The following is a 14,363-nucleotide window of genomic DNA, read 5'->3' on the forward strand; positions in this document are numbered from 1 at the left end:
AAACCAAATAACAAACAAACAGTATTCCAAAGAAGTATAATTTAAAAGGCCACTATAAAACAAAACATTTGGACTTCAACTTGCAATTTCTGGAGAGCTAAGAAAACAAATCTCAAAGATGATTCAGTTCATTTGAGCACAACAAGCTGTATATACAAGGCATTCATATACTTTAAGAATAAGCTTTGAAAGTTAGTTTTTATAGCTCATTTGATTGTGAAATCATCAAGACCCTTTATTGATGGAAATTTCATTAAAAAATTTTGCACGTCACATCACAAACTATGCTGTGAAAATTATGCAGAAAAATTTGACTTCTTCACCAGACTTAAATCAGATGACTGTACAACATCACCTAGTAGAAATTTCATACAATTTTGAAACAAGATTTTCAGTAATCTTCAGAAAATGTGTTTATTATTCATTGGCAGTATAGGAGTTGACTGTTTCATCACCTTCACAAATTGTATATTTACATGTGGGGTAAAATAAGAATTAGTAGTAATGGCAAATGGTGCAAGAAAGCAATCTTATATAGCATCAGCTGTATAAGCTACCCTTCAAATTGTCTAGTGCTCCCTTGAAGTTATTCAACCCATCCACTTCAACAACATATGGAAGCCTGTTCCAGCAAACAACCACCTGCTGGCTGAAGGCAAACTTCTACACATCTATCCTGCAACCATCCTTCCTTAATTTGAATGTATGCCAACTCACGTGTAGTCTCATCAAGTGAAAGAATACCATTAACATTCAGCTTACTCGGTCCAACCAAGGCTTTAAACGCCTCAATCAGATCCCCCACCCGCAAGATGCTGCAGAATTACTTAACAGGTCACTGTTGAAAAAAAGCCATGAATTAGTGTTGAATTTGAAAGTGTCTGCAATTCTGCCCAGACACGATAGGAGAGAGTATATAATGAGAGCCTTGTCGATCAATTCGGCCCTGGAAATATTGCGCAAGGCTCAAGGGGTAGAATTTTTTTCAGCCTGGACTGTACTTGTTAACAGGAGAGACTGCTTCTACAGGGATGGGATACACTTAAATAGAAAGGGTGCAAGAATATTTGCTGATACTATCGAGGCAGTGTTAGGTCGGTCGAAGACTTCTAGCTTGGGGGGGGATACAAAGACTAATAGATTGCCAGTAACCACTGGCAGAGGAGAAAGTGATTCTTGCACTGCTTCTATTGGAATGAGCAGAAGCCTGAAAAACAAGATGCAGGATATTTCAGAGACTGCTGGGAGTCATTGCGGTACAAGTAAACACATGGGTTGTGTTAAGGTAGTAAAGAATAGAAACAGGTGCATGTATACTTGCGTGTACACCAATGCTAGGAGTTTGGTAAATAAATTTGATGAATTTGAGGTATTGCTCAAAGCATCAAAGGCGGATATTGTTGGGATATCACAGACGTGGTGTCCCACAGATATAAGTAATGCAGAACAGGAATTTGGGGAGTACAATGTCTACAGAAAAGATAGGAAGGGAGGAGGGGTTATGCTATTAGTTAAGAAACACATAAAATCCAAGGAAGTGAAGCCAGTCGACATCGCTGGACAGTGCAGTGTCGAGTCAGTTTGGTGTGATATAAGCATTGGGAGATCAAAATTGAGAGTAGGAGTGTGCTATAGGCCTAATGACTCTGATGAGTATAATAAGAAACTGTACAGGGAAATAGTGGACCAGTACATCAGCAAGTCTTATAATGGAGGATTTTAATTTCCCAGATATTGACTGGAATTTGTGGGTTGTCACTCACACAGTAGCAAGGCTTTTGTGGATTTATTGGATGATTGTTTTCTACATTAGCATGTTCGGGAGGCAACTAGAGGGAGTAATACTCTTGATTTGATTATCAGTAGCGATTCTTCATGCATTAAGAATCTGCAGATAAAGGAACCACTAGTTGGAAGTGATCACAGTGTGCTGAAGTGGGATTTACTCAAAGAGGTAACTACCATCAGGGGTAAAGGGAAGGGTTTTTGTTTTCGTAAAAGCGACTATGATGGTCTGAGATGGTATCTAAATTCTATACAGTGGGATCAACTGAAGATGTTACCATCAGCAAATTCAAAATGGGAAGCATTCAAAGAACCTATCTTGGAAGCTACTAGGCTTTACATACCAACTAAGAAATATTGTTCAAGGTTTAGGTCTAAATGGATGTCAGATGAACTAATGAGACATATGACAGAGAAGGAAAATGCATGTGATACATATAAATTAACACGTGACACAAAAGCTTATGATAGATAAGAGTTGATCTGTAACCAAGTTACAAAGGAGGTTAGGCAGGCAAAGGCAGATTACGAGAAATCTTTGGCAAGGGATGCAAAGAAAAACAGCAAAGAGTTCTTTACTTATGTAAACTCTAGAAGGAAGGGGATGAATCAGATTGGTCCACTTGATATCGATAGGTCAACTGTTGATCATCCTGCTCAGGTAGCTAACAAACTAAATGAATATTTTGCATCGACATTCACACATGAGCAGTTATTCAGCGAGGGGAATGCCAGTGGTATATTCAACTCTGGCAGTAAGCTGGAGAATCTTGTAATAACTGAGAGTAAAGTGGAGGAGAAATTGTTGAAGATAAACATAAGAAAGGCACCTGGGGTGGATGAAATCTATCCAGTTATATTAAAGGAGGCAGCAAAGGAAGTAAGCAAAGCCTTAGCCATAATAATGAGAGCTTCCTTAGGGGTGATGCCCATGGACTCGATATGTGCAAATGTGACCTGCATTCACAAAGGAGGATCAAAGGCTGACACAAGTAATTATAGACCTGTGAGTTGAAATTCTGTTCCAGGAAAATTAATGGTGGCACTGGTGAAAGAAGCACTGCAGGATCATCTAGAAAAGACTTCAGTTATAGCTTGGACACAGCATGGTTTTGTTAAGGGGAAGTCTTGCCTGACCAATTTAATCGGATACTATGATGCAGTCACAAAAGAACTGGATGCAGGGAATAACTTTGATATTATATACTTGGATCTTAGAAAGGCTTTTGATACTGTTGTACATGGAAGACTGCTGCACAAATTGGAGCAGTGTGGCATTGGAGGCAAAATGCTGCTATGGATAAAGGGGTGGTTGAGGGGGAGAAGACAGAGTGGTAATCAATGGACTCTGCTCATCGTGGACTAATATTATTAGTTGAGTCCCTCAGGGTTCAGTGTTGGGCCCATTATTGATATTGATGATGGTATAACAAGCTTAATGTCCAAGTTTGCAAACGATACAAAGGTTGGCAGGGTTGTCAAGGGCACTACTGACACTATGCTGCTGCAACAGGATCTGGAAAGGTTGAGCAGATGGGCTGAGAGGTGGCAAATGAAGTCTAACATTGACAAATGTAAAGTAATACATATGGGGAAACAGCAACTCCAGAGCAACGTATCAACTCTGTGGTACTACACTGACAGTATTAGAGAATGAAAAGGACCTGGGGGTAATTGTGCAGGCAGATATGCAGTTCTCTGACCAGTGCAGAGGGTCTGCAAGAGTAGCTCATAGTGTCTTGTCAATGATATACAGGAAATTTTCTAGCAGGGATAAGGAGGTGATTATTCTCTTGTACAGTAGTCCTCGTATAACACGTGTTTACACTACACAAATTCGATCATACACGATTCATAAATAGGGGAACGATATCTTATATAACACGAACCGAATTCGCTTATGCACAGTTCGCGCTTGTGTTTACAAGAAATAGCCGTCCAATGCGGATTCACCCCAACTGAATGCAACACGATAGGAATGAAGAGAAGATTCTGAAAATGTGTTTGATACTGTATTATATCACTGATATTAGCATTAGCATTAGTAGAGGCATATGATGCAAGAAAGCAAGCTTATTCAGCATCAGCCAAAAAAAAAAAAAAAAAAAACCCTCTCCCATTTCACCCCTCCGTTCGTTCGAAATACCTGTCCAGTTGAGCTTTAAATTTGTTTAGGCTATCAACTTCAACAACAAGTGATGGAAGTCGGTTCCACCAACCAACCACAAGCTGGCCAAAGGCAAATTTCCGCACATCTATCCGACATCCGTCCTTCCTCAATTTGAATTTATGCCCTCTGAGGTGATTATTCTGAGAAAGATGAAGAATCCCATTGGCATTGAGCATGCTCAAACCATTCAAAGCCTTATACACCTCTATCAGATCACCTCGCCGGTGCCTAGTCTCCAGACTCTGTAATTTGCAAAACTTAAGCCTTTCTTCGTAAGAGCAACCCTTTGTTCCATTTACTAATCTTGTTGCCCTTCTCTGTACCCGTTCCAGCAGCTCTACATCCTTCTTGAAATGAGGCCTCCAGACCTGTATACAGTACTCAAGATGTGGCCTAACCATTGCCTTATACAAGGGAATAATCACCTCCTTATCCCTGCTAGAAAAATTCCTGTATATCATTGACAAGACACCATGAGCTACTCTTGCAGCTCGTCTGCACTGCTCAGAGAACTTCATATCTGCCTGCACAATTACCCCCAGGTCCTTTTCATTCTCTAATACTGTCAGTGTAGTACCACAGAGTTGATACGTTGCTCTGGAGTTGCTGTTTCCCCATATGTATTACTTTACATTTGTCAATGTTAGACTTCATTTGCCACCTCTCAGCCCATCTGCTCAACCTTTCCAGATCCTGTTGCAGCAGCATAGCGTCAGTAGTGTCCTTAACGACCCTGCCAACCTTTGTATCATCTGCAAACTTAGACATTAAACTTGATATCCCATCATCAATATCATTCATAAACACCGAAAACAACAATGGACCCAACACTGAACCTTGAGGAACTCCACTAATAACATTAGTCCACGTTGAGCAGTGTCCATTGATTACCACTCTCTGTCTTCTGCCACTCAACCATCCCCTTATCCATAGCAGCAATTTGCCTCCAATGCCACACTGCTCCAATTTGTGCAGCAGTCTTCCATGTGCAACAGTATCAAAAAAAGCCTTTCTAAGATCCAAATATATAATATCAAAGTTATTCCCTGCATCCAGTTCTTTTGTGACTACATCATAGTATCCAATCAAATTGGTCAGGCAAGACCTGCCCTTAACAAAACCATGCTGCGTCTGAGCTATAACTGAATTCTTGTCTAGATGATCCTGCAGTGCCTCCATTAATTTACCTGGAACAGAAGTTAAACTAACAGGTCTATAATTACTTGTGTCAGCCTTTGATCCTCCTTTGTGAATTGGGGTTACATTTGCACATCTCCAGTCTATGGGTACCTCCCCTGAGTCCAAAGAAGCTCTCATAATTATGGCTAGGGGTTTGCATACTTCCTTTGCTGCCTCCTTTAATATAACTGGATAGATCCCATCCACCCCAGATGCCTTTTTTATGTTTATCCTCAACAATCTCTCCTCCACTTTCCTCTCAGTTATTACAAAATCATCCAGCTCACTGCCAATGTTTACTTTACCTACATCATTCTCCTTCCTGAATAACTCCTCATGTGTGAATGTAGATGCAAAATACTCGTTTAGATTGTTAGCCACCTGAGCAGGATCCTCAACTGTTGAACCATCAATATCCAGTGGACCAATCTGATTCATCCCTTTCCTTCTCGAGTTCAAGTATGTAAAGAACTCCTTTCTGTTTTTCTTTGCATCCTTTGCCAAGGATTTTTCGTAGTCTGCCTTTGCCTGCCTAATCTCCTTTGTGACTTGGTTACAGACCAACTTATATCTATCATAGGCTTCCATGTCACCCATTAATTTGTATGTATCCCATGCATTTTTCTTCTCTGCCACATGTCTCATTAGTCCATCTGACAACCATTTAGGCCTAAACCTTGAACAATATTTCTTAGTTGGTATGTAAAGCCTGGTAGCCACCAAGATTAGTTCCTTGAATGCTCCCCATTTTGAGTTTGCTGTTGGTAACATCATCAGTTGGTCCCACTGTATAGAATTTAAATACTGTCTCAGACCATCATAGTCGCCTTTACGAAAACCAAAACCCTTTCCTTTACCTCTGATGGTAGTTACCTCCTTGAGTAAATCCCACTTCAACACACTGTGATCACTGCCACCTAGTGGTTCATTTATCTGCAGGTTCTTAATGCATGAAGAATCACTACTGATAATCAGATCAAGAGTATTGCTCCCTCTTGTTGCCTCACGAACATGCTGATGTAGAAAACAATCATCCAATAAATCCACAAAAGCCTTGCTAGTGTGCGAGTGACCAACCCACAAATTCCAGTCAATATCTGGGAAATTAAAATCCCCCATTATAAGACTCTCTGATTTACTGGCCCACTCTATTTCCCTGTACAATATATTATTATACTCATCAGAGTCATTAGGCCTATAGCACACTCCTACTCTCAATTTTGATTTCCCTATGCTTATGTCACACCAAACTGACTCGACACTGCCCTGTCCATCGATGTCAACTGGCTTCACTTCCTTTGACTTTGTGTTTCTTAATTAATAGAATAACCCCTCCTCCCCTCCTGTCCTGTCTATCCTTTCTATATACATTGTATTCCCCAAATTCCAGTTCCGCATTACTTATATCTGTGTGACACCACGTCTCTGATATCCCAACAATATCTGCCTTTGATGTTTTGAGCAATACCTCAAATTCATCAAATTTATTTACCAAACTCCTAGCATTGGTGTACACGCAGGTATACATGCACCTGTTTCTATTCTTAGCTACCCTAACACAACCCATGTGTTTACTTGTAACGCAATGACTACAAGCAGTCTCTGAAATATCCTGCATCTTGTTTTTCAGACTTCTGCTCATTTGAATAGAAGCAGTGCAAGAATCACTTCCACCTCTGCCAGTGGCTACTGTTAATCTATTAGTCCTTGTATCCCCCCCAACTAGCAGTTTTCCGACCCACCTAACACTGCCTCGACAGCATCAGCAAAAATTCTTGCACCCTTTCTATTTAAGTGTATCCCATCCCTGTAGAAGCAATCTCTCCTGTTAACAAGTACAGTCCAGGCTGAAAAAAATTCTACCCCTTGAGCCTTGCACAATCCCTCCAGGGCCGAATTGATCGACAAGGCTCTCATCATATACTCCCTCCTATCGTGTCTGGGCAGAATTGCAGACACTTTCAAGTTCAACCCTAATTCACGGCTTTTTTTCAACAGTGACCTGTACTTGCTAAGTAATTCCGCCGGTCTCCTACTCTTAATATCATTAGTGCCAACGTGTACAACTATATCACCTTTTGTGCCCTTAAAAGATGATATCCGCTCTACAACGTCATCAACCTTTGCCCCTGGCAGACATACCCTGGTCCTATTCCACCTATCCTTTTTACAAAGCATGTTCCCCGTTTCCCTGACAATAGTCTCCAACAACTACTAGTTCTTGTGGGACCAGCGCATTCTGCCTAGGGGGCTGCCCGTGTGTTGCCTGATGACCAAGTGCAAGCTCTGGCGTTGATGTGGGCAGCTGAGAGCTTGATGGGCCCCTCAATTTATTTCCTTCGAGGGCATCCACCCTGTCCTTCAAGGTCTCATAAAGGCCCATAACAACGCTGAGTTGTCGCCTGATTTCCTTGCACTCCTTACATCGTGCACACACAAAGACATCCCCCTTGGCAGTATCATGTCCCGTACCCGACTGCTCCGCAAACATCAAGCAAACAGTGCATTTTAATAGACTGTGATTCAGAGGGCAACTGCCCCCCTCAGTTCTCCCCTGAACCACAGCACTCCCATTAGCTTGAGCCTTTTGCTTTGCTGCTCTGGTCAGAGTCATGATTCCAATTTAATTCAATAAAATTTAAAACAAAAATTAAATCCTTAAGTTATATCCCAAAACAGTTATGTTATATATATATATATATATATTTTTTTTTTTTTTTTTTCGGTATCTAGTGTTCCCTTTATACAACTTCCGTATCACGTGTACCACTATAGTTATGTATTAATTATTTGTTACGATTAAGTCGTTATATATTATTTATAGAGTTAAAAATACAATTAATTGACAATAAAGTTTATCAAGATTAATAGATTTACTGATTAATTGACAGTATTATATTATGCAGTATACTACACTAAGCTTATGCTATCGTGTAAAAATGGCGGGAATTCACGAACGGTATTTCTACAGACTCGTAAGTATTGATTAGCTTCGAAATCTCGCTATCTCAATTTAGAATAAACTAAGGATCCTGACTAGGTCTATAATCTACTTATAGAAGATAATTTGATATAACAATTGGTTAATAAATCGACTAAATTTGGTTAAAGGACCTCTCGTTCAATTTGTGACACGTGGATTTGATACCGTTACCGATACTAAGTAATATCTACGAAATCTCTGTCTAAGTTAAACTTTAAACTAAGTATCGTAACTAGGAATATAAAGCTACTCTAGAAAATAAGTTAATATGACAATTTAAACTAATAAAGCAGAAAATAAATCAGGAAAAACTTCTCTGTTTGAAGAGCTTTAAGGAGCAATGGCTGCACAGGCTAACCTCGCACCCAGATATAATACAGTATCATGCAATATAATAATATCAGTGATGCTGTATTATATAAATATATGATATCAGTGAAAGGGGAAACACATTTCACCATTACAACGTAAAAATCAACACAATTCCAGCTATCAGTATAATTGCAAATGCAATTAGATCGAGTTTACTACCAGTTTATAACAGATTCCACTGGCAAAAACGCAACTGGAAATTGTTTTTATTGTTTTATGGTAGTAACTCCTAGAAATGTGCTTTAGTAAAATGTGAGGTGTTAATAGTGTGTCTCTGCCTTTATGGCGTTGTTTATTCAGTTGCTACATGCACGCAGCTTTGTTTATGTGTATCAAGCATGCCTCCTCTTTTTGTAATTGTGCTTTATTCCCTAAAAATGAGTAAAATACTTAATTAAAAGGTGGGAAAAGGAAGCGTCCAGGTGAAGACTCTGCAGATTCAGAGAGAAAAAGAAAAGCAATATCGATAAACAGAGGCAGACTGGGTCAAAAATTCTTACCCGGGAAAATTTATAGTGGCCTCATGCTAGCGTTTATGGCCAAAATCACACCGGCCACCGGTGTTTCCCCGGTAAGGTTGTGGCCAGTCCCCCTCTGTCGATAGAGAAAAAATATGAAATTGTGAAATGCTTTAAGCGAAATGAAAGACCATGTGATATTGCACGTGCTACAGACCTAAATGAGGCAATGCCAAGAATTACAAAGAATGCAGAGAAAATAAAAACAACTTTCATAGCAGGAACAACTCAAAGTGTAATTAAAGTCCATTAGATTAAGCCGCAAAGAATTGGAAGAGATGGAATGGCTGTCATCTGTTTGGATAGAAAACCAAACAAAAACAAGTTTGCTTACGATAGAAGCAAAAGCATTAGCAATATTTTATTACATAATAGTCGTAATAAAATACGTAAGTATTTTATTACGATTATTTGTGTTTGGTAATGTTTTCGTTACAAATGTGTGTTCAATTATACGTAGCTATGCTTTAGCCACGTATAATTGTTCTGTGTATCATCCCAGTCTAGTAGATTTCTGGGAAAAAAAGGGCCTATTGTTATAGATTTTATGGCAGTGTTATGGTTTGTGCCTCTCCAGTAGCACATTTCTTAATCCATATTGCACCAGTGTATTATGGTTAGGAAGTATATTCCTAACCGTAATACATTTCCTGGTTAAGAATACATATAAAGGAGATATATATTCCTAATCAGGAAACATTTTGTTGCCTAGTATTTTAGTAGTCCATGGTTGTACTGACTCTGCAAGAAAAAGTTTTGAGTTGGTAATAGTATTCTATATTTTATGTACCTGTTTGCAGACAAAGTATAGTGGAGATGTTTATCTAATGACAGTGAGACTTTTTGACAGCCTTTTTTCAGTGTGTTTTTAACAGTAAGATTTTTGTGTTCTGTATTATAGATTTAATTTAATGATAAAAAAAAAAAGTTATTAGTTATCACCATGTTGAACATAAACTGAATTAAAATGTTTTTATATTAACTTTTTAAGAATTGTATTACATATTTCTATTTTAAACATTAGTGTAATAAATTCAGTTTGTGTTTAACACAGTTACTGGTGCCTATGGTTATGCCTTAAGCATTTACATTTGGCAATATAGAAATTCTGGGGTTCATAAATGGCTTCTTATTTTACTTTTCATTAATTTATATTCTTTTGATTTCATAAGGATTATTTCTCCTTTCTGCATTAGCTTTTCATTATAATTCATTTTTATTTCTTATTAATATTAGCTGGGCTACTAAAATGGAATCTATGGATGCAACATTTGAAGTTCTTCACTCTTCCACTGCTGAAAGCATCAAAAATTGTGGTGAAGAATATTTCAAGAAGGTATGGGTTAAAGTTGTCAACTGTAAAAGAAAAGTTTTTTTTAATAAATATTAAATTTTTATTTAATGATTAAATCTAATTATAGGCTGAAGACCATTGTTCTTGGTTAAGGGAAAAAGAAGTAACACTGAAAGAAGAAGTTCTTTCTACTCTTGAAGCCAATGAGAAGGTAATAAAAGATCCTTTTAATGGCTTATTTTTAATGCTTTACTTCATGATTAATAATAAATACAGATTAAAATTAGTTATCATAATAAGAAATAAATATATTAGAAACTATAAGAAAGCAATTTGAGTGTTATTCATGAGTTATTTTATCTTGCAAGTTAAAAACAACTTTTAAAAAGAAAGGGGGGCGGGGGAAACACTTGCCAAGAAAAACAGTTAAATTTAATTAGACTACAAAACATCATTCACATTTAGAACATAAATCTATCCAAATATTTCTGTTGGAACATGTTGATTGTTATTAGTAGTGTGTGTGTGTGTGTGTGTGTGTGTGTGAACAAAGAAACAAGAACAGAACTATAAGGAATGTTGGGTAGCATCCCAGGCAAAGATGGAATACTCTGTCGTGTGAGCCTGGAGATGTAACAGAATGTTTCTTACTTCTGACATAAGTCATGGTAACCTATGACCTTTTCTGGTGTTACTCAACATACCATATTACTCTTGTCTATTCATTGATATGTAATGTATGTTCATCTGAGAATAGTTAGCAACATGTTTCTAGAGAAACACAACAGTGCATTTTTTACAATATCAGCAATCATTCTAATGCATAGTCATGTATGTATATCAAAAACAGAGGCACCTGTTGACACTGGATTTGAATTTCTCTGTCTAGATTGAAATTTTCAGAAACTACACAAGAAGGAAGGTTGTTCCATAGAATAGAAGAGACAAAGAAGACAAGTTTGATTTTGGAGTCGAACTGGGCATGGATGTTGATTAGCTGATGTACCTAGTCAGGCAGCTTATGAAGAAATAGGTGGAATTGTTGATGCATAAAGTCAGAAAAATAATGTTGATGAAAATAATATAGAACAGTATTTTTCTTCTCAATCTTTTCATTGCTGTGGCATGCTTTTAAAGATGCTAAAAATTTGTCGCTCACTACTATACTCATATATTCACAAACAGGAAGTTATTTCTGTTGTGCATGACACACATTATTTGTGATTACTTGCTATTTTAATAGCACACTTATTATAGGTGAACACATCTAGTAACGGGAATCAAAACATGATATCACATTGACTGCCAGAAGGCGCTCAAATCAGTGCAGTGTAAATATATGAATTTTTTTGTTTGAATTAATTTTTATTATAAAACTTGGATTTATTGATTTTTTTAATTTTCATTTTCTGTGGCATACAGGTTGAGAAACACTGGTCTAGAAGTTTTGCCAGGGAAGATCCCTGATTTGCATTCCAGATTTGAAGATCACAGATTAGCAAATGTTAAGGGGGGGGGGGGCTTGCATTTCTCCAATGCAGATAACGCAGTATTTGTGATAAACTAATGCGAGAGAATTGGGATTGTCAGTTAAAGTAGTTGTGTAACAAAGCCTAGGAATTTGAGTGTTGTTGGAGGTGAGCTTATCAGCAGCACTCAGAATTGTAGTTAAATTTCTTCACAGGAACAACTTTTCCTCATGTACCCATTCTACATCTGTACATGGTAGTACTATAGGTTTTATCTTTCATGTTAAATGTTTAACATTTCACGTTTAGTTTTCATATTAAAAAAGAAAAAGAAAACCATTAGTTTTCTTCTCGTTGGAGAATCTTCTGAAGATCAGCATTGAAGAAACTAGTGGTGGGTATTTTTGGAAGTTGCAATTTTAGCACAATTCGGCAAGCTGGAAAGTAGAATGTAGTGTGTTATCAAAACTATGGAAGAATTTCTTGTCACTAAAAAAAAAAAAGAAAACACCTTCCCATTTCACTGATCATTCGTTCCAAATGTTTGTCTGGTTTTGCCTTGAATTTATTTCAGCTATCAAATAAATGCTGACTAAAGTCAAACTTCAACACATCTATTCCACAACTGTCTTTCCTAAGTTTGAATCTATGCCCCCTCAGGTTCTTAATCTCAGAAAGTAGAAGTATCCTATTAGCATTGAGCCTGCTCAAACCATTCAAGGCCTTGTACACCTCAATCAGAACCCCTTTGTTCCTCTCACCAACCTAGTTGCCGTTTACTCATTCTAGCAACTCTACATCCTTACTAAAATGAAGCCTGCAGACCTGTATCCAGTACTCAAGATGTGGCCTGACCATTGCCTTATACAAAAGTATAATCACCTCCTTGTCTCTGCTAGCAAAATTCCTATATATCATTTGACAAAACTCCATGACCTGCTCTGGCAGCCCACCTGCACTGCTCAGAGAACTTCATATCCAACTGCACAATTACCCCAAATCTTTTTCATTCTACACCTCCCTGAGTGTGGGCCGACCGGGCTAGCCAGGTAGATAAAGTGCATGCCTGGCAACCCAAAGGTCGTGGGTTCGATTCCTGCCTCGGGCTTGGATCACAGTAAAATGCAAAAACTTTGGGAGGTACATTATGGCCATAGAAGCTCATCAGCTTCTATGGCCATAATGTGCCAACAACTAACAAAAAAAAAAAAAAAAAATCCTGAGTGTAGTACCACACAGTTGGTACGTTTCTCTTGGGATACTGATACCCATATGCAGTACTTTTGCATTTCAATATTAAACTTCGCACCAGTGACAGTTGATGGGCTGACAGTTGCCACTTGTCAGCCCATCTACCTAACTTTTCTAGATCCGGTTGCAATAGCATATGGTCTTTACTATCATTAACAACTCGGTACTGAACCCTGGTGGACTCCACTAATAACATTAGTTCATGTAGAGCAGTATCCATTTATTACCACTCAACCATCACTTTATCCATTGGTAACTTGCCCTTAATGCATACACCTCCGATTTGTACAGCCGTCTTTGATACCATATGCAATAGTATCAAAAGCTTTCCTGAAATCCAAGTATATGATATCAATTATTTTTTTACATCCAGTTCTTTTTGTAACCACATCGGAGTATGCAATCAAATTGGTCTGACAAGATTTCCCCTTAACAAACCCATGCTGTGTCTGAACTATTACTGCAGTCTTGTCTAGGTGATCCTGCATCACTTTTTTCACCAGCAACTCCATTATTTTTCCCGGAACAGAAGTTAAACCCTTTGAAACCCCATTTGTGGATTGGATATACATTTGCACATCTCCAGTCCATGGGGACCTCCCCTGAATCTAAGGATGCTCTCATAATTATGGCTAAGGGTTTGCTTACTTCCCTTGCTGCCTCCTTCAGTTTAACTGGATTGATTCCATCTGCCCCAGGTGCCTTTTTTTTGTTCAACTTCAATTTCTCCTCCACTTTGCTCTCCATTATTACAAAATCATTTAGCTCCCTGTTAAAGTTTAGTAAACTTCTGTCCTTACCTTCCTTACACAATTCCTCATGTGTGAGTGTAGAGTCAAAATACTCATTCAGTTTTTCAGCTATCTGAGCAGGATCAACAGTCGAACCACCAACATCAACTGGACCAATCTTATTCATCCCCTTCTTTCTAGAGTTTACATAAGTAAAGAACTCTTTGCTGTTTTTCTTTGCATCCTTTGCCAAGAATGTCTCGCAATCAGCTTGCCTAACCTCCTTTGTGATTTGATTGCAGACTAGCTTATATCTGCCATAGGCTTCTGTGTCACCTGCTAATTTATATGCATCCTACTCATTTTTCTTCTCTGCCATGAGTCTCACTAGTTCATCTGACATCCATTTTGGCTTAAATCTTGAACAGTATTTCTTAGTTGGTATGAAAAGCCTAGAAGCTATCAAGATTAATTCCCTGAAGGCCTCCCATTTAGAATTCACTTTTTAACATCATCAGTTGATCCCACTGTGTAATGTGTAGAATTCAGAAACTGCCTGAGACCACTGTAGCACACCAAACTGACTTCCCTTCCCTTTACCCATGATGGTA

The 14,363-nt window shown here is 38.2% G+C and overlaps 1 protein-coding gene across 1 annotated transcript in view; it reads left to right on the top strand.

Annotated features, from left to right (window-relative positions):
* LOC150090420 (kinesin-like protein KIF11-B) overlaps positions 1-14,363 on the top strand; it is a 336,901-nt gene that overhangs the window by 298,337 nt on the left and 24,201 nt on the right. The window contains exons 20-21 of the mRNA XM_090390308.1: positions 10,244-10,343; positions 10,429-10,512. Coding sequence (XP_090246434.1) covers positions 10,244-10,343; positions 10,429-10,512 — 184 coding nt within the window. The remainder of the gene's footprint in view (positions 1-10,243; positions 10,344-10,428; positions 10,513-14,363) is intronic.

Source organism: Mastigoproctus giganteus, chromosome 2 (genome assembly GCF_048544385.1).
Source record: "Mastigoproctus giganteus isolate SK-2022 chromosome 2, ASM4854438v1, whole genome shotgun sequence".
Taxonomy (NCBI): domain Eukaryota; kingdom Metazoa; phylum Arthropoda; class Arachnida; order Uropygi; family Thelyphonidae; genus Mastigoproctus; species Mastigoproctus giganteus.